Raw genomic sequence first — 25,283 nt, 5'->3', positions numbered from 1 at the left:
CCATTTTTATGCAACGCAATGATGGCTGCACGTGTTTCTTGGTAAACAATGGAAGAGCATGTGCAGGCGCTAGCATCAAGACCAAAGAGCTTTATGGAAGGTAGCCGGTGTTAAAGAGGATGCAGAAGACAGATGACAGATGGAGGAAGCTGATTCGCTGTGGCAGAGGTCAAAGCCCAAAGGAAGAGAAGATTTTGACAACATGGATGTTAATGTACAAAAAAAAAAATACTGGGATTTTCTACAAGTTTAGACTTTTCATGGTCTTGTAGAAAATTGACAAGATCCATCAGTCAAATGTACTTAAATGATCTTTGAACAAATCTTTGAGTGTTAAATCCACTGAAAACAAAAACGATTTCTAACAAACAACTGGAACTTTATTGGTTTAAGTCAAAATTTGAACACATCTCCCTTTAAATTAAATCTCCAGTAAATGTGGGTTAAAAACATTATTTATAAAGTGTACATAAACAGTTTATATAGTAGTGTGAATTATAATTCCACAGCAGCAGAGCTTCCATATTTACAACCAGACCTACACAGTGTTCAGGCTGAGCTGGGATGGATCCTGCTTCCTCCTCTCAGTGCAGCTTTACAAAACGCTGCAGGAGGGTTTCAAACTCCTGCACATCGTCGACTGCTTGTCCTCAAAGTGGGAAACTGCTACATGAAGCTCCGCTCCTGGAGCAGTGACCAGTCCATTTTACCATGGCAACCAAAGCGGAAAGCTGCGTAACAGTCATTCAGGATCCTGATGCTGCTGCCAGATGCTGGATGACTGCATGAAACCCAACGGGCGGTTAAGCAGAGCATCGGAGGTCGGGGGGGGGTTAACAGATGGTGCCAGCAAAAGCTTCTGTGCAGGAGGACTCGTCTTGATGGGGAGTCATCTCCATGGAAACGGGGACACCACAGAGGATTAAAGAACCTTGCAGACCAGGAACCAGTTTAGGTAACTTTTTTTTTTTTTTTTAAAAACAAGCAGATTTTTCTAAATCAAGAAAAACAACGGCATTCCAGTGTGATTCCACAGCTGAAGCTGAACTAATGCTGCTGTGTGACCTGAAGTCCATTAGCACTGAGACTGAAGCAAACTAGGAACAAGTCAGACTGAACTCCTCCGGCTTCCATAGGACGTCTGAAGGCACCTTGCCTCTCCAGAGGCGCGTGAGGAAAAACCTCGGTCCAGGTCCGGGTTCTGCAGCAGAAGCATCAACAGCAGCACCTGAACCAGCTGGGCGTGGCGACAGAGGATGACAGATGCAGGCTGGAGAAGTCAAGGGAGCGCCTGACCAGCCAGCTGAATAACCAGACTTCCACTGGTTTGAGACTGGATGAGAAGCACCGCTGTGTGGCGGCCGCTGGCGCGGGGCTTGAACTGGACGGGAAGTTTCAGGTAATGCTGATCTCTGGTTATGGAGGAAGAAGAACCACATCGTTCCATGAAAACACAAACACTAAATGACCTAAATGTCAGAACCATGTAGTCTAAAGCTGCGTTCACACTGAATCCCATTCACGCTATGGGGCGTCCAGTTTCAAAGTTAAGTTAATGTACAGATGCCATCAGAGGTCCTGTGGCGAGATTAGAGAGCGAGACGCTGTGCGGCGATCTAGCAGCAGAGCGTTTTTGGAGTTTCCAGAATTTGTGTCACATCAACCAATCAGAGACTCTGCTTTGTCCAGTGACATGTTCAATGATGCAATCAGTTGGTGGAGTCCAAAACCAACATGGAGAGAATCTGATCGTTCTCATTATGAACTTCATGATATTTTTCTTATTTGCATCGAGACAATAATAAAACTTTGTCATGTTATTCTTATTTTCATTTTTCCTCCTCAGACTAATGCAGGACAGGAAGTCATCAAACTGGGTCACAGCGCTGACAGCGGCCGCCATGCAGACGCAGTTCCCACAGGTCATGGTGAAGCTCACCGTCCTGGGACAGTCTCTGAATGATGTCATGAACCCAGACATGGTGACGGGTTTACCAATGATTTGGAAGAACTCTTTCAAATAAAATCAACCTGATCTCTCAACATCATCTGTGTCTACCGTGATATAGTGATGAGCCTAAAGAAAACGTACACACCAGCTCCTCTCACACGGAGCTTCAAGTTTTTCAACACGTTTTTTGGGAGAGAGTCCAGCAGCAAATTTAAAGTGCCTCAAAAAATCCGTTAGACACAAAGTTGTGCAAATCAGTGTTTGGTGTGAACACAGTGCAAGATGAATGTACATGCACATCAACACGACTGAAACAAACACTATTGCAGATATTTCTGCAGGATCCATGAAGAACTAAACCCTGCTGAAATAACTTTTTAAATCTATTTTTTCAAGTGCCAATGGTAAATTATGACCATGTATATGGATGTAGTTTACTCTGAAAAGCTAATGAAAAGCATGATATAGGCCATTTAAAATGATGCTGGGCCCCGCTGCATTCATGAAGCTGACCCACAGAGAGCATTCACAGAGAAATGCCTGCTTTACACCACCAATGAAAACAAAGTGGGCGGGGTAAAGATGATCAAAGCTCTCACTGATGCAGCATCACCTAATCCCAGTGGAAATGTTTCTCTAGGAACCCTGACGATGGGACTCACCTTAGAGAGTATCTGGAATGCTTGATGTGAAAGGGCTCCCTCGGTTTGACGAAATTCAGCTGCAAGTCAATTAGAAAAGTCAAACATGAAAATTCGGAAGTACACAAAACTCGCACACGACTGTGGAGCGGAACGTAAGGCCAGCCAGCTGTCATCTGCACAACCAGCCAACATTTATTTACAGTCCATACAGCTTCACAGGGAAGTTAGGGAAGTACTTCTTACTCTAGGGAGAACGGGAAAGGCCCTACCTCGTGTGTTTCAGGTGAGTTGTTGCGTACGTTGACCTTCAGTGTGCTGGACCCGCCCACCCGCGTGTCTGGAAAAGTGTACAGCTCCTGTGGGGAATACACTCCTCTCCGCAGCGCGTCCTCCGGGCTGAAATTCACACCAAGCTTTACTTTTTCCTTCAAAAGACATCTACTTTCTTCAATAGGAATAAAAAAATCCATAAAAAAGCGTAAGGGATGACTGAGGGAATGCTGCAAAAGAAAAGAGCATCTTTCAGAGCGTCTGCCTTTGATGGTCTGCCTCCTGGACTCACCTGCTCCTGCAGGCTTCAGGTCTTTTCCTGCTCTTCACTGCGGCGTCCGTCTTCACCAGAGAACAGTCTCCTTCCTGTGGGCCTTCCCCGCCACCAAGCTTCACTCCCTGAAGAGACATGCGTCAGAAACATGCAGCTGTCAGGACAAGCATTGTTGACATTTCACACAGCAGGTGAGCTTTGACTTCATTCTGGTGAGAAGACCTGAGCTGCATTCACACAGAACGCCATTGGCACGTCAATGGTCCTATCGGAGCGCAATTAGAGCGTCAGGCGCAGCTCGTCAGTCTGGAAGCAGTGCGTTTCAGGCAGCATGGGAGAAATTTTGACGCAACAACTTTAGCTCAGCGTTGGCCTGTGCCGTGTTGATGATGTCATCAACGGGAGGAGTCCCAAACCAACATGGAGGAGAATCTGACCGTTTTCCTCCTGAACGTTTTTGTATTTTTCTTATTTGCATGGAGGCAATAATAAGATCCTCTAATTTTATTTTTTCCCCCTCAGACAGCTGGTCATCATACTGGGTCAGAGAGAGACTGAAGTACCGCTGAAAGTGCCGTCATTCAAATTCAGCTCCTGCAGTAGATGGTGAAGCTCACCGTCCTGGGACAGTCTCTGCATGATGTCATGAACCCAGACATGGAGACGGGTTTACCAACGCTTTGGTAGAACTCTTCAAAACAAATCAACCTGATCTCCACATTTCATCCGGGTCTGCCATGCATCGACTAATGAAATGTATAGTTAATCCTTCCGTGTATTGATGAGGCTAAAACGTTTGACAGTAGCTCCTCCCACACATGACAGGAGCGTCGGGTTTATAAGTTCAGGCGCAAATTTTAAAACACATTAAAACAGAGGCTGCGGACACAAATTTGACGTGTGAATAGTGTTTAGTGTGAATGCAGACCGACAGGATCATTGTCCAATCCTGAAAAGGTGCTCGGCTTCAAGTCCTATTCAGTTGTCTGCCCCTGAAGGCAACACCAGACTCCTTCAGAAGTTCTGACTTTAATGGAGCTCGTCTTCCAGAGCCAACGTGGTGTTAGACTGGACCTGTCAGCATCCGCTGGAGTTTAGACAAACTGAATGGTTGAGGAAATACCTGACGGTTTGCAAAATGTCCCAAACAGTTTCAGCACAGGCTCCTGACTACAGTACCCATAATGCCTCAATAATCCATCAAGCCGTGTGGCTTAGTACTTTACCAAAGTCCAAGATTTTGATCGATTTTTAAGCAAAGTATGCCACAAAAAATTATTTAAAGGGCAACAAGTAAAATGTAAAAAATTCGTCCGTAAAATAAACCTCGTCGTTTTTTTAAATCACTGGTGACTTCTGTCAATAATTAAAAACGTTCATATTCAAGAAAAAAAATTATATTTTTATCCAAGCAAACAGACAAATAATATTTTATTTAGAGTTATATCAAGAATAACATAAATGTAAAGCAGAGTCTTATTTTTCTAAAGGGGCAGTCAGACGTTGTGGCTCCTACTGGGTCGTTGTCGGTGAGAAGCTGCCCAGAATGGCTCTTTATGGGTTGAAGGATGGAGACCCCTGTTCTAGCTTTGGTCTTCCCGTTCTCCCAGATTTTAACAAGGTTCCTCACCGTGCCAGAGAGCTGGAAGCGAATGGTGGTCTTCTGTTGAGGTTGGCACACAGGGTGGCACTCAAGGTCCCAGAACTGGACATAGTCCCCTTTGTCTCTGGGCAAGAAGGTCACAGGAATCTGGACAGGAACCGGTTGTCAAAAACGTTAGTCAGGTGTTTGTGAAAGCGGAATTATTCTAAAAATGTTAACCGTAGTATGGACCATCCTTACACAGTCACCTCTTCACTAAAGGGCTTTGCTGCCGCTGACGGCCTCTGAGCTCCATAAAGACATTCAACACAATGGGAACAGGACCCCACCAGTCATGTTTGTGTGTACCTGTGTTTTCTCGCGGGCTCCCAGCGTTCCTGACACTCGAGAACATCTAAACGCTGTGTAGGTGGCTCTGTACACATCTTCAGAGTCATCCACTCCCTGAGGAGACAAACAGGCTAGATGTCGTGACCCCAGCCTCATTGAAACTCTACAGGAAAACTGAACACAGTATTGTTCTTTTTAAAGGAGGATTCAAATTTTCTCTATCCGCTTTTCCAATCTGATCCATTCAGTAACATCGGATTCGACTCTGCAGAAGTAACAGGATTTATTTATGGATAATGTTTTACATTTAAACAGGATTTATTTATGGATAATGTTTTACATTTAACCAAGGTTCCAAAAAATTTTTTCTCATCTAAAAAGACAAAAAGATGATCTTTTTTAACAAACTGGGACTGAAGTCAGAACATTGAGGGCAGACCCTCAAAATGGGCGGTGTGGCTATGTGGGAAGACAGGTGCATTTGTTTAGACACACTGCCACCTTTGGTTAGTGCAGAAGGATCCTCCTTTTCCAGACTGGTCATAGAACCCGTATGTCCAGATACTGAGAGACGTGTGAACAGTCAGGGATGACCTGAGCCCTGCAGAAACTCAGGAAGTCGATTGATTCTGGTGACCATCAGGTTTACCGGAGCTTCATCAAAGAAACTCTTCAGATCACTCTGGGCTTCATTTCTGACCATAACCAGCAGACAGCTTCCAGTTCGACAGATAAACTGGTCATGGAGAATCAGCCAAGTGCAACATCTCATTCTAGAGGATAAGATGCAGCTTGCTGGAGTCTGTGTCATGAGAACTGGTAAGACTGGAGGAGTGAAGAATGTCTGCTATGGAGAGCAGATCCGGACACACACATCACACAACCAGAGATTGTGGGGATAGGAGCTATGAACTCTGGGAGCTGAGATGAACCTAGTCGTCAAAGTTCAGGAAGGTCAGGAGTCAAGTTGAAAATGCTAACATTTCTCAAGTTTAGGTGTCAAACTTAATTGCAAAGGGGGCTAAAATCCTAAACCTACTTTAAGTCACGGGTCAAACAGGTTAAATATTAATTAAACACACTAAAAGTAAAATTTTAAACCTTAACTTTTTGAACATAAATATGAATAAAAGCAGACAAGAAAATATTGCAGAATGACTAAACTTAAACCTTAAACCACTCAACACTGGTTGATGGTGCATTATGGGATCTGTAGTCTGGAAGTCGATCTGTACACACCAGGCCGGATGTGGCCCGCGGGCCTTGACTTTAACACGGGGGCTCGAGAAAGACAAAAGAGATGAAGGAAAAAAAACTGCACCTTAACATAGGGGGGGGCAAACGATGACAGGTACCACCTCACTTCCACATCTCTGTTCTGCACCTCCAGCTGGGTCTCTGAGGAAGAGGAAGGTTCAACCTTAAAACACTCAAATCTGGAACAGAAAACTGACTACTGGATCTGCTCCCCACCCCCACAATGTCACAAATGGAAGGAGGGTCTGTTTTTATGTCAGAGCAGACTTTTAAATCAGGTCTGAGGGCAGCAGCAGCTTCAGCAGGTGGACTTTGTCCAGAACCTCACGGATGGAGCTTTGCTGAACCCAAAAGCAGCAGCTTTCAGGTCGTCATTCCCACCTGTAGTTTCTCCAGTAAGAGTAGCAGGAAAGACCACCGTCTTGTTTGGGATTTCCACCAGAGCGGTGTGCGTCTGAGATGAGTGTGAGGTCAGCGTGGACTGCGTGCTAGGCGGGGCCACCGGGGTGGCGGACTGTGCGAGCAAAGCTGACAGAGTCTTATCTGCTGGAGTCACAGAAGCATCCAGAGCCAGGTCCTTCCGGATTTGCACCTTGATGAACTGTAGGAGAAGCAAAGAGAAACAGCCTCCAGGTTAACACCTGGAGGAAGAAGGATGTCTGCGCTCACACATGCAGCTGCAATGCAGATAGAGACTCGATGTTGTCTCCAAGCACCAAATATGGAGATCCTGCTGTTTGCAACCCACCACTGTTATCTAAACTGCAGTGTGATTGGTCAAAGATTAAAGGGGTGTCGTTGAGACATCCACTCTGGATCAGGCAGATTACTGGGGGGAAAGAAATCTGCAAAAAAGAGACAACGAAAGGTGGACCTTGATACAGCGTGGGGTCAAACTTGTGATTCTCTTTAGTTATTTTGCTGCAAGAGTGGTGGTGGTGGTGGGGGGGGGGGTGTTCCCCCATGAGAACATCAAAGCAGCACTCCAACAGAGCACTGAGAAGGTAAACAATCAGATCTATTTTCTGATGCTTGGGTCATTCAGTCCAGACTAAAACAGTCTCCTCTCAGCTCGTTTTCCTTCTTCAAGCTTGTATATTTCTGTTTGGCTCACACTAGGCATGTTCAAAGTGTGGCCCAGGAGTCAAATTGTTGTTCAAATTTGTCATAAAATCAATAATATGTGGCCCCCAGCACTTCAAAGTGGCCTTCAAAGATAATATGGAATTTACAGTAATTTTGATAAAAGTGGGTTTAGATATGGTTCCGTTTTATGCGAAGAAATGAAAAGTATCCCCTTGTAAAAAAGTGTTCATTAAATAGTTTATTTACTTTCACTAAAAAGGTTCAAAGGAAACAGGCCGATTGGTTGGCCCCAACACATTTTCACCTAACCAAATCCGGCCCTCTTTGCAAAAAGCCTGGACACCCCAGGCTCAAACTGTCACCCACCTTCTGCTGACCACCACTCCCCACATAGATCTGCCCGCTCCACGGCAGCAGGGCAGCTCTGGAGGCCAGCGAGGGGTTGGGGCTGATCAAAATCTGCAAGTGGCCCCTGCAAAAAGTCATACAGGTCTGTCAACACTGGGGGGGGGCACTCTGATGGGTCCAGTGTTCGCCTTTTATGCTGCTGCATGCATTTCATGTGCCTCTCTGCAAAGCAGACCCTTACTGCGGCTGGATGAGGCCGTGCTGAGGAGTGACGGTGAGGCAGTGAGCCGGCCAGGACAGGTCAAAGTTCAGCTCTCTGGAGGACTTGTTCTGGATCTGAACCTGCCGGGTTGATGGTGGTCCATCTGAAAACAAACCAAAAAACAGTAAACACAATAACTTTCCTTCAAGACGACATTCCAGAGCCTGGTTTCTGCTCACTGATAGTGGGGGCTGGCAGGATGAGATGTTGTGGGTGGATGGTCCAGGCGTCAGGCACCGGGGGCTCGGAAACCTGAAGGGGGAATAAATCCAAGCATGAGTCTCTTGCTATGCTGGACTGCCACCGCCAAAGTTTCTGGTACCTCAGGAGTAGAAACGGTCAGAGCCGGACCCTGGGGGCCCTTCACCGGCAGCACATCCAGAGACACATTTGACACGCCGCTGGAATTACAAGCACAGGACTCAAAGAGCTGCAGTTCAATATCACGGCTGGACCAGATCACACATTCATCCCTGTTAATGCTGGTGTGCACCGCACGATGAGGAGGCATCGGCAGAATCTTCAAGATTAGCTCCCGCCGCGAGATTTTCTGATGTCATTAAAAAATCGGGCAGCCATGGGGCTGAATCTGGACAATGTGTAAATGCCGGACGGCTGCCGTGCATATCAGGTGCCACCGGCTGCCCGGGGTATATAAATAGCGGCACACGTTATAATTTCTGAGACAACATGCCTCCCAAGACATCCGGTAAGGGCAGAACCTCCACTGATCGATGTCCAGAAAGTGTCTGATCACCGTTTAATTTAAACTTTTTCTCAAAACCCCTACGGGATGTGAAAACCAACCAACCAAATTTGCTAAAAAACTAGCATTCAAGTCGTTGCGTGGTGGCATTTTGGTTTATGACACCTAGGTTTAAGGTAGACAGGCTCCTCTCTGCCAGCTTTCACAGGAGTCCAGCTCTCTGCGAGTGGAAGACTTTACAACTGTGTCACATCCAAGAGGTTTTCCAGTTAGACTGCAGGCTCGCACAGGAATAGGCCTCCGTTTTGAGCACAGAACATTCTGGAGGTCTGTCCGGGACGTTACCTCTCCGCCCCGGAGCACAGTGTGGTGGGCGGCTGGTTGTCCTCTGCACAGCGTGGTCTTCCCAGCAGCGACACCGGCACCCTGCTCATGCTGCTGTAGAAGAGGTGGGCCTCGTTGGGCCGCTGAGGAAGGTCATACGCTGCACACAGGGGAGGAGTCAAACATACTAAAAAGGCACTTACCAAAGAGGAAACCACAACAAGACATGGATAAATAATTCTAATTAGTAAAAGATGAGAAGTTGATTCATTTGAAGAGACTGCAGCGAAATAAAGGAGACTTACTTTCTGAGACCGTCTCTTCTCCCAGGAAGGTTTCATTGAAGTTGATGTTTCTCAGCAGACTGTTGTCAGACAGGACTTTCCCTGCAGCTTCCAGCTGACTCTGAAGGGATCTAAACACAAACACATCTTTCGCTCATCAAACGTTTCATCTGGCAGGCTCAGAAGAGAGGAGCCAGATCATCTCAAGGGATGCATTCACTGCAGCACACATCACATCCATTCGAACCCAATGTGAACGTTGCATCTCACCGCCTGTACTGCTGCCTGGACACTTCATCTCCACAAAACAGACAGATTGTGGCCAGTGGGGTGTTGTCAGAGTGGGACAGCCTCTGCTCCCTCTGGGTGGACTTCATCAGAGCTGTGATTACCTGAAAACACCTGCACTTCAGCATCATAACACCTGGATCAGTGCTGGTGGGTTCCAGGCTCTCACCTCCTGCGTCCTCTCTTTCAGAATAAACTGTGAGGGCGCCAGGCTCAGGACAGTGGGCTCCATGGGCGTTCTGGTTGTTAGATCAGAGAAGGCCACAGCTTTGATGAAGGCCGCTCTGGAGCCGGTGTTCCTCACACTCAGACACACTTTGCTGACATGACCCGCCGCAACGTCTGTCAGCGTGGCCACGTAGCCGTCCGCCTGCTTCCTCTGCTCCTCCAGGATGATGTTGCTGGTGCCGCCGTAACCAGACAGTGGAATCTGACGAGCAAACAGGCTGATGACAAAAAGTAGCAAAAAGACCAAAGGACCATCATGGAGAAGCAGCTCACAGTGAATTTGACCCCGGGCTGAGAGGCCCGGACCCCCGACTGCTTGATCTCCAGCTTGGCCAGCATGCACGCCACTCTGGTGGGAGCAAAGAGCAGGTGGATGGTCACGTCTTCTCTGGGGTGGATGGACAGCTCTCCGTGTCGCGTGAGGCGCTCTTCAGGGCTGAACAGACTCTGGAGCTGAGAGACAAACGAGATGAACTTCACAGAAAATCTAAACTATACTACAAAAAGATTATAATATTTTCAAGAAAATTAACATCTGCGTCGTCTTCTTTTTCCTTTTGGCTTTTCCCTTCAGGGGTCGCCACAGTGTATCTGCATTTTATTCATTTCATTTTCTCTGACACTAAATCCATCTGAAGACAAAGAGAAACTTTCTAATCTGTGTTCAGCTGCAGCGTCTGGTCACCAGGACACGGACAGGACCGCCTTCGTGTCCCGGTTAGCACATCTAAAGGCAGCAGCCACACCGCCCTGCAGCGGCTTGTCTGCAGCACTTCAGTCCTCAAAGCAGACCTGGCAGGATCCTGCAGCAAGTGGGTCCTTGCGGGTCCTGCTTGCTCAATGATATTTTTTACTAAAAAATTCTTTGTTGACATAAATCTCAAGGGGGGGGGGGGGGGTCTTACAGTTAAATTAAATGCAGTTTTATGTAACAAGTAACCATACAAGAAATGCACTTAACTGAAAACATTCCTCACTAAAACAGTATATTGTTTGTGCTCATGCAGCAGCAGAGGTTTGATCAGTGTTACTTTTGTTTAAATCAATTTCGGTATGTCTCAAAAACCACCTCCACCAAGTGTAAAAACTTTTTTTCCAATAAATTTTTCTGAAATCGTGTTTCCATTTGGTGAATTCATCATCGCAAATCCAATTTGAGCAATTTTATAGTCAATGGAAACGCAGCTACAGTGGCTTTAGAAAACTTTGCCTTTCTTTTTGATAACATTGAATGAATATTTTACCTGAAGAATGTTCCAGTAGCACACTAAGAGACACTGTGGCATTAACTCAATGACCCATGGGAGATGTAGTGATTGATAATAAACAGGTGGCGCTGATGCTAAACAGACTAATGTCTCAGAGCTCTGGTGTTTTTACGCTATGGGATTCATGGAAAGCAAACTGCTGAGCTGAATGTTTTGGATGTGGAAATGCTCTACTTTGGTCGCTGGACCCAGCACCCAAACAACTGCTCCTCTGCTCCATTCTGTCGGCAGCATCTTCAGCTCATGTTGACACAGTCTTATCACACATTTCCACAGGAAGTGACTAGTTTAGTTAACTTAAAAAGCGCGAGCAGCGTGGATCTTTCCACTGACATTGATGAATCCAAACTCGGCATGCTCACCTGGAAGCAGTCCTGGTCCTGACCACGGATGAGCAGGCGCAGCTGCTGCGTGGCTTTTGGCGAGTTGTTCCTGAGCACCAGCTTCTGTTGGCTGAAAGCAAAGCCGTGAGGAACCAGGAGTGGAACATCACTTTGGAGAGCAGGTCCCACAGATCTGGATCAGGCCAAACAGGTTTTATTCTATGGATCCCATCTGAGGTGGGGTGCTGTGGCCCCTCCCATCATCCAGGCCCAACACAGAGAGAGACTTTGGCCAAATTACTTCCCTACCCCTTCAGCTTCTCTCTACCCCTACACTGATCCCTCCAAGCGATGTCTTCAAACCCTGACGTTACTACCACTCGGTGATGTCATCAATAGCTGTCAGTTTTACACTTTAAAAGTTTCTTCTCCACGCCACAGCACAATACAACACTAATCACGCTACCAACAGAGGGATACCCAGTCACTACGGCTCCTCCTTAAAAAAAACCACTATCGGACACCACTACACCTTCAAATGCCTCTACAGCTGGAGCAACAGGGGTAGGGGAAGAATTCAATTCACCCTGGATTTCTGTTAATACCCAACACAAACGTAAAGCCTGGAAACTGCTTTTTCTGGAACCAAGAGTCAGAGAAATCAAGGAAAAATAGAAGATGCATACACGGCTCGGCCCAGGGTGACCCCTCCCCAAGCCACAAACTGCTTATTGGAGAGGATTGGCGGGACGTTGGTGGTCAGCACAGCGGCGTGGGCGGGAGCAGAGGGGGTGACCTCTCCTTTCAGAGTTACCTCGTACTGGGGGCCTGACGGCAGGATCAGGACAGTGAGGAGCCTGTAAGAGACACGGTACATATGGGGGGAGGGGGTGTTAACATGTCCTTGATCTTTAACATCAAAAGCTCTTTCTCGTGCAGCTCACCCATCTCTATATTTCCAGCCGTGTTGTGCTTTGAAAGTCACAACAACGCTCTTCTCCTCCCCCACCCTCAGAGAGAGCTCGTCGGGCGTCACGGTAAAGCCATCCTCACCGGTCTGCTTCAGGAAAAACACAGGAGGGGGAGGAGGGGCAAACATATGACAGGAATCATGGGAAACGCAGCGGGCAGCAGAACGGCCTCAGAACAGAAAGGGACATAAAACCCGACATACCTTCAGTTTCAGCTGCACATCAATATTCCCAGCGTTCTTTAAAGGCAGCATCTGCTGCCTGCAGTCGCCCGCCGGAGCACACAGCCGCACAGTCTGACAGAAAGATGCAGAAAACGTCTGACAAAAACACACAACCCCAATAGCGAACAACTCAAAAGGTCAAGTTCCAGTTCTCATGAGGAACCTGGATTCTAGAGCCGTGTTTTTCCACCAAGAGACACTAGTGTAATATTGGAAGTCATTCCATTTCACTCAACAGCTGTAAAAAACATTTTCCATCACCAGGACATCTGCTCTGTGTTCATTCACACAGGTAGAAACGTGAACGATCGGAAGAGACTTTTTTCTTTGACTTTATTTGTTTTTTATTTAAAAACACTTTGATTATAATGTTTTCAGTTTATACAGACTCTACTATTTTATTGCTTTTACATTTTCGGCTGTGATGTTGATAAAAAAGTTGACCTGAGCTCAAAAGGACGATATGTGACTGAACGTCTGCTGACAGCATGGGAATGACTAAAAGTGGAGACTTCAATTTTCCCCAACCTATTAGATCAATAAATTGGGCTTGGACGATTTAGGTTTTGAGCTGATTAATCCCAAATGTCTTTTCACAGGAGAAAAAAACAACTCTAGTCTGAGAGAAATCGTCAGAGCTCAGCTACCTGTAAACCTTTTGGAGCGTGTACCCTTGCAGTTCCAGATCTGGCCTGAAGGGGGATGCTTCTGATCACTTGACTGGGTCCAGGAGAGTCAACCTCGATGTCCACACGGGCACAGTACTCCTGGGCCGGCCCAAGATCCCCTCAAAAGTGAAAGAAAAAACAAGTTCTGCGTTTAATGAGTGAGTTTTGATGAGATTCAGGAGGGTTTCTGTTGAGGACCATTACCTGAAGACGACGTATATTTCTGAGGCGAGTTGAAATGAACCCAAACCATGAAACTGTCGAGATTCTGAAACAAATTATAAATCAAACGTTTTACAGCTGAAGAAATGAACTACAACCAATGTTGGAGCATGTCTGTCCTGGAATGATCCTCAGATCAGGAACTTTCCCCCTTTTCCACCCCAGAGTGGATGGCTAAACTTTTCCAGTGGGTTTAGAGCCCTAACCTCTCTGTAGCTGGCGTGCATCACATGGTTCATCACTGAGGGAGCGGGCAGCGAGGTGGTGGGGCCGGGGGCCGGCTCGGACGACGTGGTCAATGGGTGTTTGGAGAAGCTGAAGCATCGCCACGCTGTGGCATTCTGGTAATTGCAGAATGAAAGAGCATACTGATGGTAAACCAGAATCCGTTGGAGATCTGACAAACCAAAACCAAAACTGAACCAAAGACTCGAACCTCCTGACTGAAAGGGGGTCAAAGGAGATGGCATTTATGCAGAACATCAGCCCAATGTTTGGCTGCAGGTTATTCCGCTGTGACCCAAACTGATGTCAGAGGAAAAAACTGAACTCACCGCGCTTATGACCAGACGGATGGGTACCGTGGCCCGAGTTCTGTTGAGCAACCGCAGAGGCAGAGACTTGGCGCTGCCTCCTGGCAGGTCTCCAAAGTCCAAACTGCCAGTGTTACTCGTTTCAACCTGAGGATTTAGAAAATATTGAAAACGCCCACCTTAAAGACCCACTCACTTTCTCCATTATGGAACCATAAGAAGTGTCATCTTCTGACACTTCTCTAACGTCTAACCTGTTCTTTCATCAGCCCATCATTACCATAGAAACCTACCTCAATCACGGGGTTCTCTGCTTCGGCCACAAGCAACACACTCTGGGCAAAGATGTTTGCTCGCGCGGCCAGCTCCACGTCAGCAGAAACAGGCCAGGAGCAAACCCGGAGCACACTCTGGTAGACACCAGCTCGAGGTGGGATGAACAGCACCTTCTGCTCCTCTGTGGTCTTTGGGGCAATAATAGTCTTGTTCTTCACCATCAACCACTGGTACGGCAGGCTGTCCACCTGCAGATGTTTGAGAGAATGAAGAACTTCTTCCTAACTGATGTTTCCAGGTGTGACAGCTGAGCAACATCTGCACACAGATTAATGAGCTGAATTTCAACCCTCATCTTGAGCTCCCAGGTTCCAATTTAACAAGGAAGACTGAAACCATGCAGTTCCTCAACTGAGCCACAGAGGCTGGTTTCAGCAATTTATCTGCCTATTACGTGACCGTAGACACAAATTTGGTTTTGTAGCCCCCCCTCCCCTCATCAAAATGCCTTTTGTGACATTTCTCACTGATCCCCTTTAGAATTAGAGATGTTGTGGCAACACCTAGAAAAAAATAGGGTTGTAATGATTTATCTTAACAACAATTTCATTCATAGAATTTGTAGTTGACGATCTGATTCATAGTGGATATTTGTTCACTTTGAATTATCCAAATTCACTGAATGGATCCATGTCATCTTTATCCAAAACTTCAACCAGTGTGACTCAGAGAGAAATTCCTGCTACTGAACAGTGCAGGTGAACTTTTCCAGATTCTTGGAATTTCTTCAAGATAATAAAGAGTAAATAAAAAAGTGTCCAAACAAGTAAACAAGAATGAATGTCAAATCCATTCACATTTGAGTTTCCTAAAGTTCAGTCCACCGTTGTTTTTCCACATCCAAAGAATCCAAAGAGAACATTCTTAGAACATTCTAGCACACTGGATGGTCACATGACTTTGGTAAATTCAAAATGTTTCCACACATTGGACTGGAATGATGGTTGATCAGTTTTTGCTGATGTCATCATGTGCGTTCTCCTCTGTGATCCACTTTATATTTTTGATAATCTTTTTTTTTCTTTTTTTTTTTACAGTTTTTACAGTATAGTAAAAAAAAACAAACTACTGTACGTTAATCCAAATGGTATTTTCCAATATTGATTATAGATTGATTTCGTTTTGAAAGGATTTTTTATTATATAGGTCGATTCAAAACTATACCTGTCCAGAGTGGACTCCGTCTTTGCTCACGAGGGGCCAGCATGGGCTCAGGTAGCCCGTGACCCCAAAAAGGGACAAAACGGGTTTAGATAATGGACGGATAAGTTGATTCGATTATCAGCGTGCCTCAAACAGTTTGATCTGGTTGGATTCATAGGAATAAAAATCGATTCTTTGATCAAGTCGATTTTATCATTACACCCCTCATAAATAACAGTATTTCTTTGAGATGCTGCAAATCTTTGTTTACAGAATGATGAATCAGCAGATTCATGCCGATTGTGTAATCAGCTGAGAAAAGCTGCTTTACACCAATGTGCAACACATCACTAACGTAAAGTGTTGCACATCGATGCAAAGCCGCTTTTCTCTGACAGGATCTGTAATCAGAGCTACAAACGTCTGAGAATCAGAACTAAAGCTCCAGTGTTAAAGGCTTAAGGAGCTAAACCATCATATTGATGCCGAGGTCTTTCGGCACCACGTGATGCCTCTTCCTGACCTTCTGTCCATCGATGGCCAGGCTCGACACAGTGATGGACACCTGCTGCCATCTCTCTGAGGGGTTGAAGAGGCTGAGGGAGGTTTGTGCGGCGATGCCCACACAGCAGGCGTAAGGGAAGCGAAGCTCCTCTGGAACCACCACTTGACCTGAGGACGGCGGTAGGACGAGTGGAAAACTTTAGCCAACAAACAGGTCTCAGCCGTGACTGAGTCAGACTTTGGCTGCAATGGTGAAGAACACAAAGATCTACCTCTCAACTCCTCAAGGCTACTTTCTGCGGGAAGCTCTCTCCTGAACTGACTGCACGGTTTTCCCATCATTCCCAGTTCCTGCTGCCCCCCAGTGCCGGCAGGACCAGCAGTAGCATGAATGGTAGATAGGTGAGGAGCACCTCTGAGGCCATCACTGTTCTGAATGCCTAAAAAAGGAGGAGAAAGACTCATTTACAGAATGTCCAACAGCTAATGTAACAGTAGAATCCAGGGATGCAGGTTCTCCCATAACTGCTGATTCTAACTCAACAGATTCCGTTTCTGGCTCAACAGAAACTGTAAAGCACTTCACACTGTTTAAAATCCTCGAGTTTCTTTTTTGTTGCTACATTAACAAAAGCAGGTGAGTTTTTTTTAGGGACGTTAAAAACGGAAAAAATTGCACCTGTAGAAGGAATGCTGTAGAGAGGGTTTCCTGCCGGGCCCACAGGAAAAGCACCAGGTCCAGCTCTTAAAAAGTGCTGAGACAGCTGGGAGCTTAAGAGGGAGCGTCCAGAGAGAAGAGACTGAAGATCTGCTTTGTGGGAATGCTCAACCATCCCAGGAAACTGGGGCTTGAAGCTGGGAATGGGCACATAATGCAGGCCTTCTGCAGTATAGGAAGGAGGTAAACCCAGTGCATCAGCGCACGCCAACGCCGGCACGGACGCTGGCCACTGCTGGAAGCTCAGAGGAGCTCCAGAGCTGCTGCTCTGCTGAACGTTCAGATTGCTGCAGTAGCCTGAGTCCACCTTAGTGAGCTGCCCGGCGTTGGAGTCTGGGGGGTGCTTGTGGCTCCTGCAGCCCGTGGAGCTGTCGGCAGCACGGCGGCAGCTGCACTCGCTCTGGCTGCGGGTGCAGCTCAGAACGGAGGCAGAACGGGGGGGCTCTGCACCTCTGTGCTGCTGTGCAGGTAGGGGGTCCAGACTTTTGGAATGCTGCGGCTGGATGTTGTCGACGCCAGGGGGGTTCAGGTCGGGGTGCGTTTCAGGCTCCAAAGGAGGAGTGGGGCTGGACCTGACGATGGTGGTACTCAGCGCCATGGTGGAGTTATTCTGTGGAACAAACCAGACATTTTCAAAGGACTTTTATCAGGAAGTGAACTTAAATCTAATTTTGTTCTTTAAAACAAGCCTGCATCTGCACTTCTCAACTAGAAAATAATTTTAAAAACAGGCAGGAGGTCAAGCTTTGATCAGCTCCATGTGAAAGAGTCGGATGCTCCTGCCCTCATACCTTCTTCTCTGGAGTTGGTTCAGCTGTGCTGTCATTCACTGAGATGTATGTGAGCCTGCTGAGGCTGGGACTGGAGCAGACAGACTGGGGAGACAGGTCAGGCTGTCTCTCTGCAGGACCTCTTTTGGCTGGAGGAGAAGTCATGCTGGGAAGAGGAAGTGTTAAATCATGAGCTAAAAAACATCTACTTCTGGCGATGCATTCCAGCCCAATCCTGGTTTAGAAATGTGACTGCCTGAGATGAGCAGAAAAGATGCAGGACTTCACCTGTCAGCATTGGGAATGGAGGTCTGACTGGGGGAGGAGTGGGTGAGAGGAGAGGTGGATGGTCTGAAGTTACACTGAGATTCCTCCACTCTCTGCTCAGAAAAGCCTTTGGCCAGTTCTTAAAGAGAAAAGTCAGATGTTAACAAAAAGTTCCACGCCACATATTCAGTCAGGCTTCTGCGCGTTACTCACCAGCTGGAGGCTTTTGTGCAGAGCAGCTTCCATGTTCCTCCGCAGAGGTTTGTGGGACCGCCGCAGCAGCAAGACTGGCTGCATGTTTCTCCTCTGGTGAATCCCTGGATCTACCTGGAATCTGCTGGGTCGAGCAAGGAGAACCTTGAGGAAGAGAATGGCCCGGCTCTCCTTTCTTCCAGTTTGGGTGAGATTCAGGCAAACTTGTTTCCCTCTGATGTGGGCTTTCTGAAAATGTCCTTTTAGGGCTTTTGTTTTCAGATTCTAAGGTTCCCGCTGGCGTTAGGTCAGCGGAGCCACAAGTCCATAGGTCTGCAGGATAACCCAGTTTGGATGGAGAGTGTCTGAGAGAAGCCAGAGGTCCAACGCTTCTTTTGGGGTCCCCCCTGTTTGCTGATGGCAGTTCATCAGACAGTAGCACTGAAGAGGGTCTGGAGCTGGCATCTGCCCTCTTCTTCCTGTCTGCAGGTTTAGCATTTGAAAGTGTCTGTTGGCTCCCGCTGTGCTGTTTGGTGGGACGTCCTACCAGAAGGTTCTTCTGGGAGCTGCTCAGACACTGGGACCACACACTCGGGTCCAAAGTGGTCTGTGCATCAGAGGAATCGCTGCTGGCAGAAACATTCGTGTTCTTCAGATATTTCTCTATGTCAAATTCAGTCAAGTCTCCAACACAGATGCTCCCCTGCAGAGTCTCCATGAAGGCTCTCTGATCTGCCTCAGACAGGATCTGTGAGGAAGGCAGAGAATACCATCAAGTTTTAGGACTTTTCCAACATCCTACTAGAGAATCCATGATTGCAGTCTTTCCTTTGAAGGACATCACTTCATTGTGGTGAGAATACAGAATGAAACTAACCAAAATTAAATCAGAGTTAACAAAGTTACCCTTGCCATATTTGTTGAAACTTTGATTGTTTTTTTTAAATGGACAGACCACCTTATAATCCAGCTTGTGAATGAATTCTGGGTTTTCTGTAGTACACGGTGCTTAAAAATCTATTAAATTCTTTTGGTACAACTTTGAACTATGAAGCCCCACTTTTTGCAGTGTTGGAGCATTAGCTCCTGTCTTTGAACCAACAACATGGCAAACAACGCTAAGAGTCTCACATGCTGAGCTGCAGAGCAGTCCTCTGAGCTGCTGCCAGCAGACACCGGTAGACGTTTCGTCCTGCTCCTCTTGGACAGATCCAGGATCATAGCGGCCAGCTGGGATGGGTCAGTGCTTATGGATGCATTGGTGATTGCTGAGGCGATGGTGCTGATGCTAAGCATTTGCAGACTGCCCTCATTTCCAGGGGAGGCACAGCTTTGGTTGCCCGGACTTGGTACAGCACCTGATCCCCGCCCGTCTTCAGCTAATGCAGGTGTGACCTCATGCTGCATGAAAAAAAACAGGTAGACTGAAGATCTCTGTCACAAATTTTTGATTAGCTTAAGGACAGGGACCGTACCTCAGCAGGTTCTGCTGCTTCCTGCAGTGAGATCCTTTCTTTGTGGGCATTGAGGGTGTTGTCCAGCTCATCTTTATCAAATGAATCACACGCTTAATCTTTTGAACTGAATATCAGGAGGCATTTTGACTGGTTTCTGTCCAAACAGACCTGGGTTGAGGGTTCTATCTTCGTCGTCACTGTGAGGCGAGCCGCCTGCGGACCGCAGCTCAGAGGGCGAAATCAGCGCAAACGGTTCCCTCTTCTCTGGAGATGTAATGATGTAGCCAAACGACGGCTGGAAGAACAGATGACACTTAGCAAACAAACACTCCTTTCTCCTTGTGCAGGCTAGGCCAGCAGGATCAGGTTTTATTACAAACATTCACCGACCCGTTTCACATTATCCACATCATCACTGCCCAGACAGCCCATAGCTTCAGAGCGCTGGCCAAAAAACTGTCCCAAAGACAGCCGAAGGTAGCTTTCATCCGTCTGCTGGAAGTCTGAGGAGACCTGAGACGCCCTCATGTGGATGTGGCTGGTGGGGGGAATCCTCCAGGAGGAGTCGCCATGAAAGGTGCTGTTGCTGCCGGCAGCTCCAATCTGCTCCTCCTGAGAAACAAGACACCTTCAAACCGAGAAGCAGCCAAACCGTCTCGGTACGGAATGTCTTTTTTACAGTCGTCATGCAGGAAGCTCACTTTTATTGATCAAAAAAGAACCTTTGATCCTGTGACTTGAATAAAGTTCGTCACGATGGGCTAAATAAAGCATCAGTTCAGAGAGAAAGTTCACCTCTTACCGCTTGCTTTGTCCAGATGATGAAGCAAAAGTTTGTTTTAAAGAAGCCAGCGCAGTGATATGAACATTTAAGCTATGTGACCGGAACTTCTTTTTTAGGTGTGCATTATTGCTGTGGATTATCACTTTTTAATCCACATCCAGCAGCCAATCAGTATTCAACTGCACCATGGTATGACTGATGGCTGAAGCCGTCAACTTAAAGCTTTTGTCCATACCTGCATAAACTGATGCTCCTTCTCAAACTCTTCTTCATCCTTCCCTATCTTCTCCAGAGCGGCGCCTACACCACAACAAAGAAAAGTGTCACCGTTTTTTCACAGTACATGTGACACATGGATTCAGCCATTCAGTCCTTACTGGCAGGTAGGAAGTCTTCAGACTGAAACAGATCCGAGTTCTCCAACATCTCCCCATCAGCTTCCTTCTTCAAACAGGAGTAATATGCCAGATCTGTGACCCACTGGCCCTCTTCATTCTGGTAAACGATGTCATGAGTGGCATTGGCTCCTAAAGAGAGTCAAGTTTAGTGGTCAGTTCCAAATTGTAGAGCTGCTCATGCAAACTGAAGCAGGTATGTGACAGACCCTGCTGAAACTCCAGCTCCAGGTCGTCTGGGCAATGACTCCAACATTCATCGGACTCCTCCTGATCCTCTATGAAACTCTGGGAGAAATATTTAGGCTCCAGGGAAGTGGAAGGCGGGGCACCATCGTCCTCACTCGTACCATCAGAGGCTGTAGCAGAGGTTTCCACAGTGACACCACGTGCCCCCCCCCTCGAGCCTAAGGAGGGCCTGGCACCATCAGGCTCATCAACCCCCTCATCTTCAAAGTCACCGTGATCAGGGGTCAGAACCTAAGTTCAACAGCAAAAGCCTCATCAGCACAGATGTTAAAATAATTGTCCTTCAGAAAAGAAATACTTTATGTTAGTCAGCCAAACACCCCCCCTGAGTGACCCCTTTCTTGGTGTATTCCGAACATGAAATACCTGCTGTCCCAAAAAGCCAGAGTCCCATAGACTTTTATAGAGAAATAAACAGCTGTCAGTCATTCTATTGGTCAGAATAACTATTCTTGGACTACTACTTTTTTAAAATGTTCTAGATAATCCTCATTATTTGAATATTTGTCGTGTAATGCAAGATCTTCAATTTATAAAATGTCCAATCAGATGCCTTAATTAAAATAGGTGGCCTCACATCCAGTTTTCGAAGCGTGTGTCAGATAAGGACGTGGACGTCCAATTACCTCACTCCTGACTAGAGAGTGGCTGCCACAGAAACATTGACTCAGACCAACTTGGACCAATGACTGCTTACTGACGTCGTCTAGTTCCAACATGTCGACGTTTGGATTGCAAAAAATAGGGCAACTGAATTGTCTTCATTTGGTTGGAGCAGGAAGTAAACCCCTTTCTATGGATGACATCACACTCGGTCCAGTTCTCTGATACAGTCAATGGTATCATGTTTGCCCCACCTCCACTAAACTGTAAGGAGGGAAGGAGTAGGCCTGGGCGAAAAAAACCATTGAATGAATTATTTCAAATTTTTTGTTACGGGCTATTTAAAAAATAACTAAATCAAGTTTTTGTGTCATGGCCCTTTTTTAGCTCCCCAGAGCTTCCGTATCGTTAGTTACACATGGCGGTATGGCAACCGACAAACAACAACATCATAGCACACACGAAACAGCAAGCGACAGCATGGCTACCAGTGAGAGCGGGAGGTTTGTTCCCAAGAAAGGAATAAAATCATTCGTTGTTTGGAACTGGTGTGGGTTTACTGCCACAGACGTGGAGAAAGAGAGCCCACCCTGCAACATTTGCCTAAAGCCCATCACAGTCAAAGGCTCTCACTCGCTCTAGCGTGGCACGCGCTCAGTCCTCTTTACACACGCAGCGCCCCGACACACACACAGTCATTCTACAACGCCTAGTTAGTTCATTATTTAGATAGTTAGTTGTTACTGTTATTTGTTAATAAAAAATACTGCAATTTAATTTCTACTTGTACCGGTATTCATTTGCGGACACGGGGGGGGGGGGGGGGGGTTGGGGTTTACCGCGACTCCTGCTGCTTCAGCATCTTTTCAGTGGAGAAGACGGGGTTTCTTAATTTAATTAAAACCTTAGACCCCAGATATGAGCTGTATTGCTAATCCTTTAGAAAATGGTGCTACTTTCAAGGTGAATGTTTGTCTCCCTTTAGTCTAGACTACAAAGTGTGACTTAAAACACAGCTGGGACTTTAAGTGAGTAAGTGAGACAAGTGAAAACAAGTGTAGATTAACAAAATAGGACAAAAACAAGACAAAAATTATATAAAACAAGAAAAATTAAAACAAAATTATACAAACAACACAAGTCCAAAAGGGAGTGAGAAGAAGAAAAAATGTATACGCAACTTTGATTCCAAGAGTGTGTTCATTTATTTATTTTTCATCCCAGAAATGGGGGTTACATTTGTCTTGCATTTGATTAAATCAAAGCTATTTGCTTTAAGTGGTCTGCTGTTTGTACGGGGGGGGGGGGGGGGGGGGGGGGGGGGAATCGGGAAAAAAAAAAAGAATCTGAAATCGAATAAAAAAAATTAAATCTGAGATATAGCCCTAGGAAGGAGGTACTGAAGGCCCAAGCTACTGTGCAGCATGCCATCTGGTGGAAACAATTTCAAGTTAAGCCAGGTGGAGCCAGTGCAAATGGAAATGCACCAAATCAGGCCAGAAAACTCCCTACCATAATCCTCCCTCCACCAAACTTTAAATCTGGCACAATGCAGTCAGAATGGTACAGTTCTCCAGGAAACAAACCCAAACTTCACCATCAGCTCCTGTTGTTCCCAAATGTTCTAACGGGTTAGAACCCTAGTGACTGTGGAACAGTCTGTGTGGAACCTTCAGGAGTGGATTGTAGCACAGAAACAGGCTGGAGTTCAGTCAGATGCTGAGAAAGCTTTTTTCACAGATGTTTGGGAAGGTAGCCACTGCAGATGCAGGTGAACTCACCAGCGCCTCCTGTTGGTCTGCCCCGCTTACACTGACAGACCGTCTCTCTGAGCCCCCAGATGAGCTTGCCTCACCAGTTCCCACAGGGCCCACGCGGTCACCCATCTGCAAAACACACAAGCAGCCAGATCTGTAAATGACACAATTACCCCGTAGAACCAGAGTGGATGCATTTGAGCGGCAGTCTGACAAAAACCCGCTTCATCCTACTGCAGAGTGCAGACATCCTGACTGCTGAACCACTTCCAAACATAGTTTGTCCAGGAACACACAGGAACCTGGGCAGCATTGATGTTGTGTGTGTGGATGGGCTGTTGAGTTTCAAAACCAGATGAATTATTTTCCTTTTCTTGTTGTATTTCAGGGCACAGCTGGAGCCCAACACTGGAGTATAATTTACAATAGTCTGGGTTTTTTGTTAGTTCAGTTTAAAAAAGTAAAATCTGCATTGGATGTCTGCATGTGTCCAGCTGCTCGTCTTCTGCAGACAAAACCAGTCCTGCAGATCTGAGAACTGCTTTGAGGGCTTTAAAGTACCATCACCATTGTTGTCACATGTGCCTCCTAATTCTCATTGGTACAACTAGTATAAACATGAAGTTGCACCATGCAGTTGCACCATGCACCCAGCTGTATAAGGTATTTAAATAAATAAATAAAAACCCATTTCTGCAACTGCACCCTGTCAGAAGATCTCACGTTCATCACTAAAATAAGAACAAAGCACAGTACTAAGCCACTTCATAAAAATAATCATGACAACATTAAAACCCAGGAAGTGAACCACAGCCCTGTTTTCTGATACCCGTGTGTTCCACGGCTTAAAGACTCCCATGGAAACTTGACAGCGTTGAGACTCTCAGACATCCTTACGAAGAGAACCTGCAGTTTCCAGGCTGTGAGAACAATTAAGAAACTCCATTGTTGTCTTTAAATAACCTTTGACAAAAACACATGAAAACCACCAAAAATTTCAACAGAAATGTTCACAGAAAAAGTGAATCGTTTGCGTTTATTGGTTAAGCGTTTTGAACCTGAACAAGTCTCGGATCAAGAAAAGGTCCATCTTACCTGTGCATGTCGGTTCAGAACAGCATTCTCATCTCCACCAGCGGGACCGCCGCCCACAATACCCAAACCCCGAAAGGCATCGTAGGTGGTCTGCACACCACTGAGCGGGACGGTGGACACTCCACCATCATTTCCGCTTTCCTCACTACCACTGCTGCCGTCTCCACCTCCTCCATTCCCTTGTGAGGTAAGAAAAAAGTGCTTTTATTTTGAAATGGAAACATGGCAGAGTGGGTAATTATATTGTTGCCTTTAGGGCAATTTGTGCCTCGATGCCAATCCCCACAACATGTGGCAGCCGTGAAGCATGATGCAACTAAAAAGAAACCAAGTCATTCCTGAACCGAAAGCATTCAATGAAGATAACTTCAGCATATCCACAGCTGAATGGACAATTACACAACATTATTCCACTTCAGACCTGCTGTCTACATCAGTGGTCCTCACCTTTTTCAGACCACAGATCAGTTTAATGTCATAACATTTTCAGGCTGAAGTGATCCTCTGATTTTCTTTCCTTTCAGTTTTCATTAACTTTTGAGGGTAAAGTTTATCTTCATCCTCTAAAATATCTGCAGCTGCTTTAAACTTTATTTGTTCACTAGACCTCATGTAGAAACCATTAGAATGTATCTAGATTTTCCTTTAACCTATAAATGTCACAGTAGAAGATGAAAGGAAAAAAAATTATCAGACGCTGCGCAACATATATACAGAAAAACGGAGTTCACTAAAACTGATATTTTCTTAATATGATAATAAACATATTTTAAACAACTTAATAAGCAGCATCCTCATAACCTTAGACAGCTGGTCGCTGAATATTCCACATTATTTTTATGGTCTGTGGGAAAATTAAATCCATATTTGGAGTAAATGCTTTGGGTTTTTGTCTGTTAAGCTTTTATAACTGAGCGTGTCGCCTGCCACACATTTGTCAAGAGTTCTT

At 46.1% G+C, this 25,283-nt stretch overlaps 1 protein-coding gene across 5 annotated transcripts in view; it reads right to left on the bottom strand.

The window, feature by feature from the left end:
- Nucleotides 1-358: 358 nt before the first annotated feature.
- cep192 (centrosomal protein 192) overlaps nt 359-25,283 on the bottom strand; it is a 32,964-nt gene continuing 8,039 nt past the window's right edge. For 4 of the 5 annotated variants that reach the window (XM_023964029.1, XM_023964032.1, XM_011484916.3 and 1 more), the window contains exons 11-51: nt 24,335-24,513; nt 23,264-23,368; nt 20,840-21,110; nt 20,613-20,762; nt 20,471-20,535; nt 19,842-20,063; nt 19,620-19,746; nt 19,470-19,540; nt 19,126-19,395; nt 18,016-18,742; nt 17,824-17,941; nt 17,557-17,701; nt 16,727-17,375; nt 16,320-16,487; nt 16,067-16,215; nt 14,358-14,588; nt 14,086-14,211; nt 13,738-13,872; nt 13,514-13,577; nt 13,289-13,428; nt 12,621-12,713; nt 12,391-12,506; nt 12,133-12,303; nt 11,486-11,576; nt 10,129-10,308; nt 9,797-10,057; nt 9,610-9,731; nt 9,361-9,470; nt 9,077-9,215; nt 8,348-8,426; nt 8,205-8,277; nt 8,005-8,128; nt 7,782-7,887; nt 6,711-6,930; nt 6,394-6,470; nt 5,091-5,186; nt 4,770-4,889; nt 3,158-3,264; nt 2,865-2,991; nt 2,614-2,672; nt 359-1,412 (exon numbers count right to left, since the gene is read on the bottom strand). In XM_023964029.1, the coding sequence (XP_023819797.1) occupies nt 1,280-1,412; nt 2,614-2,672; nt 2,865-2,991; nt 3,158-3,264; nt 4,770-4,889; nt 5,091-5,186; nt 6,394-6,470; nt 6,711-6,930; nt 7,782-7,887; nt 8,005-8,128; nt 8,205-8,277; nt 8,348-8,426; nt 9,077-9,215; nt 9,361-9,470; nt 9,610-9,731; nt 9,797-10,057; nt 10,129-10,308; nt 11,486-11,576; nt 12,133-12,303; nt 12,391-12,506; nt 12,621-12,713; nt 13,289-13,428; nt 13,514-13,577; nt 13,738-13,872; nt 14,086-14,211; nt 14,358-14,588; nt 16,067-16,215; nt 16,320-16,487; nt 16,727-17,375; nt 17,557-17,701; nt 17,824-17,941; nt 18,016-18,742; nt 19,126-19,395; nt 19,470-19,540; nt 19,620-19,746; nt 19,842-20,063; nt 20,471-20,535; nt 20,613-20,762; nt 20,840-21,110; nt 23,264-23,368; nt 24,335-24,513 (6,716 nt within the window). In that variant the 3' untranslated portion in view covers nt 359-1,279. The remainder of the gene's footprint in view (nt 1,413-2,613; nt 2,673-2,864; nt 2,992-3,157; nt 3,265-4,769; nt 4,890-5,090; nt 5,187-6,393; nt 6,471-6,710; nt 6,931-7,781; nt 7,888-8,004; nt 8,129-8,204; nt 8,278-8,347; nt 8,427-9,076; nt 9,216-9,360; nt 9,471-9,609; nt 9,732-9,796; nt 10,058-10,128; nt 10,309-11,485; nt 11,577-12,132; nt 12,304-12,390; nt 12,507-12,620; nt 12,714-13,288; nt 13,429-13,513; nt 13,578-13,737; nt 13,873-14,085; nt 14,212-14,357; nt 14,589-16,066; nt 16,216-16,319; nt 16,488-16,726; nt 17,376-17,556; nt 17,702-17,823; nt 17,942-18,015; nt 18,743-19,125; nt 19,396-19,469; nt 19,541-19,619; nt 19,747-19,841; nt 20,064-20,470; nt 20,536-20,612; nt 20,763-20,839; nt 21,111-23,263; nt 23,369-24,334; nt 24,514-25,283) is intronic. The other variant, XM_023964030.1, reaches the window with a different exon arrangement.

Source organism: Oryzias latipes, chromosome 16 (assembly GCF_002234675.1).
Source record: "Oryzias latipes chromosome 16, ASM223467v1".
Classification (NCBI taxonomy): domain Eukaryota; kingdom Metazoa; phylum Chordata; class Actinopteri; order Beloniformes; family Adrianichthyidae; genus Oryzias; species Oryzias latipes.
This window is presented reverse-complemented; position numbering and strand designations above follow the sequence as displayed.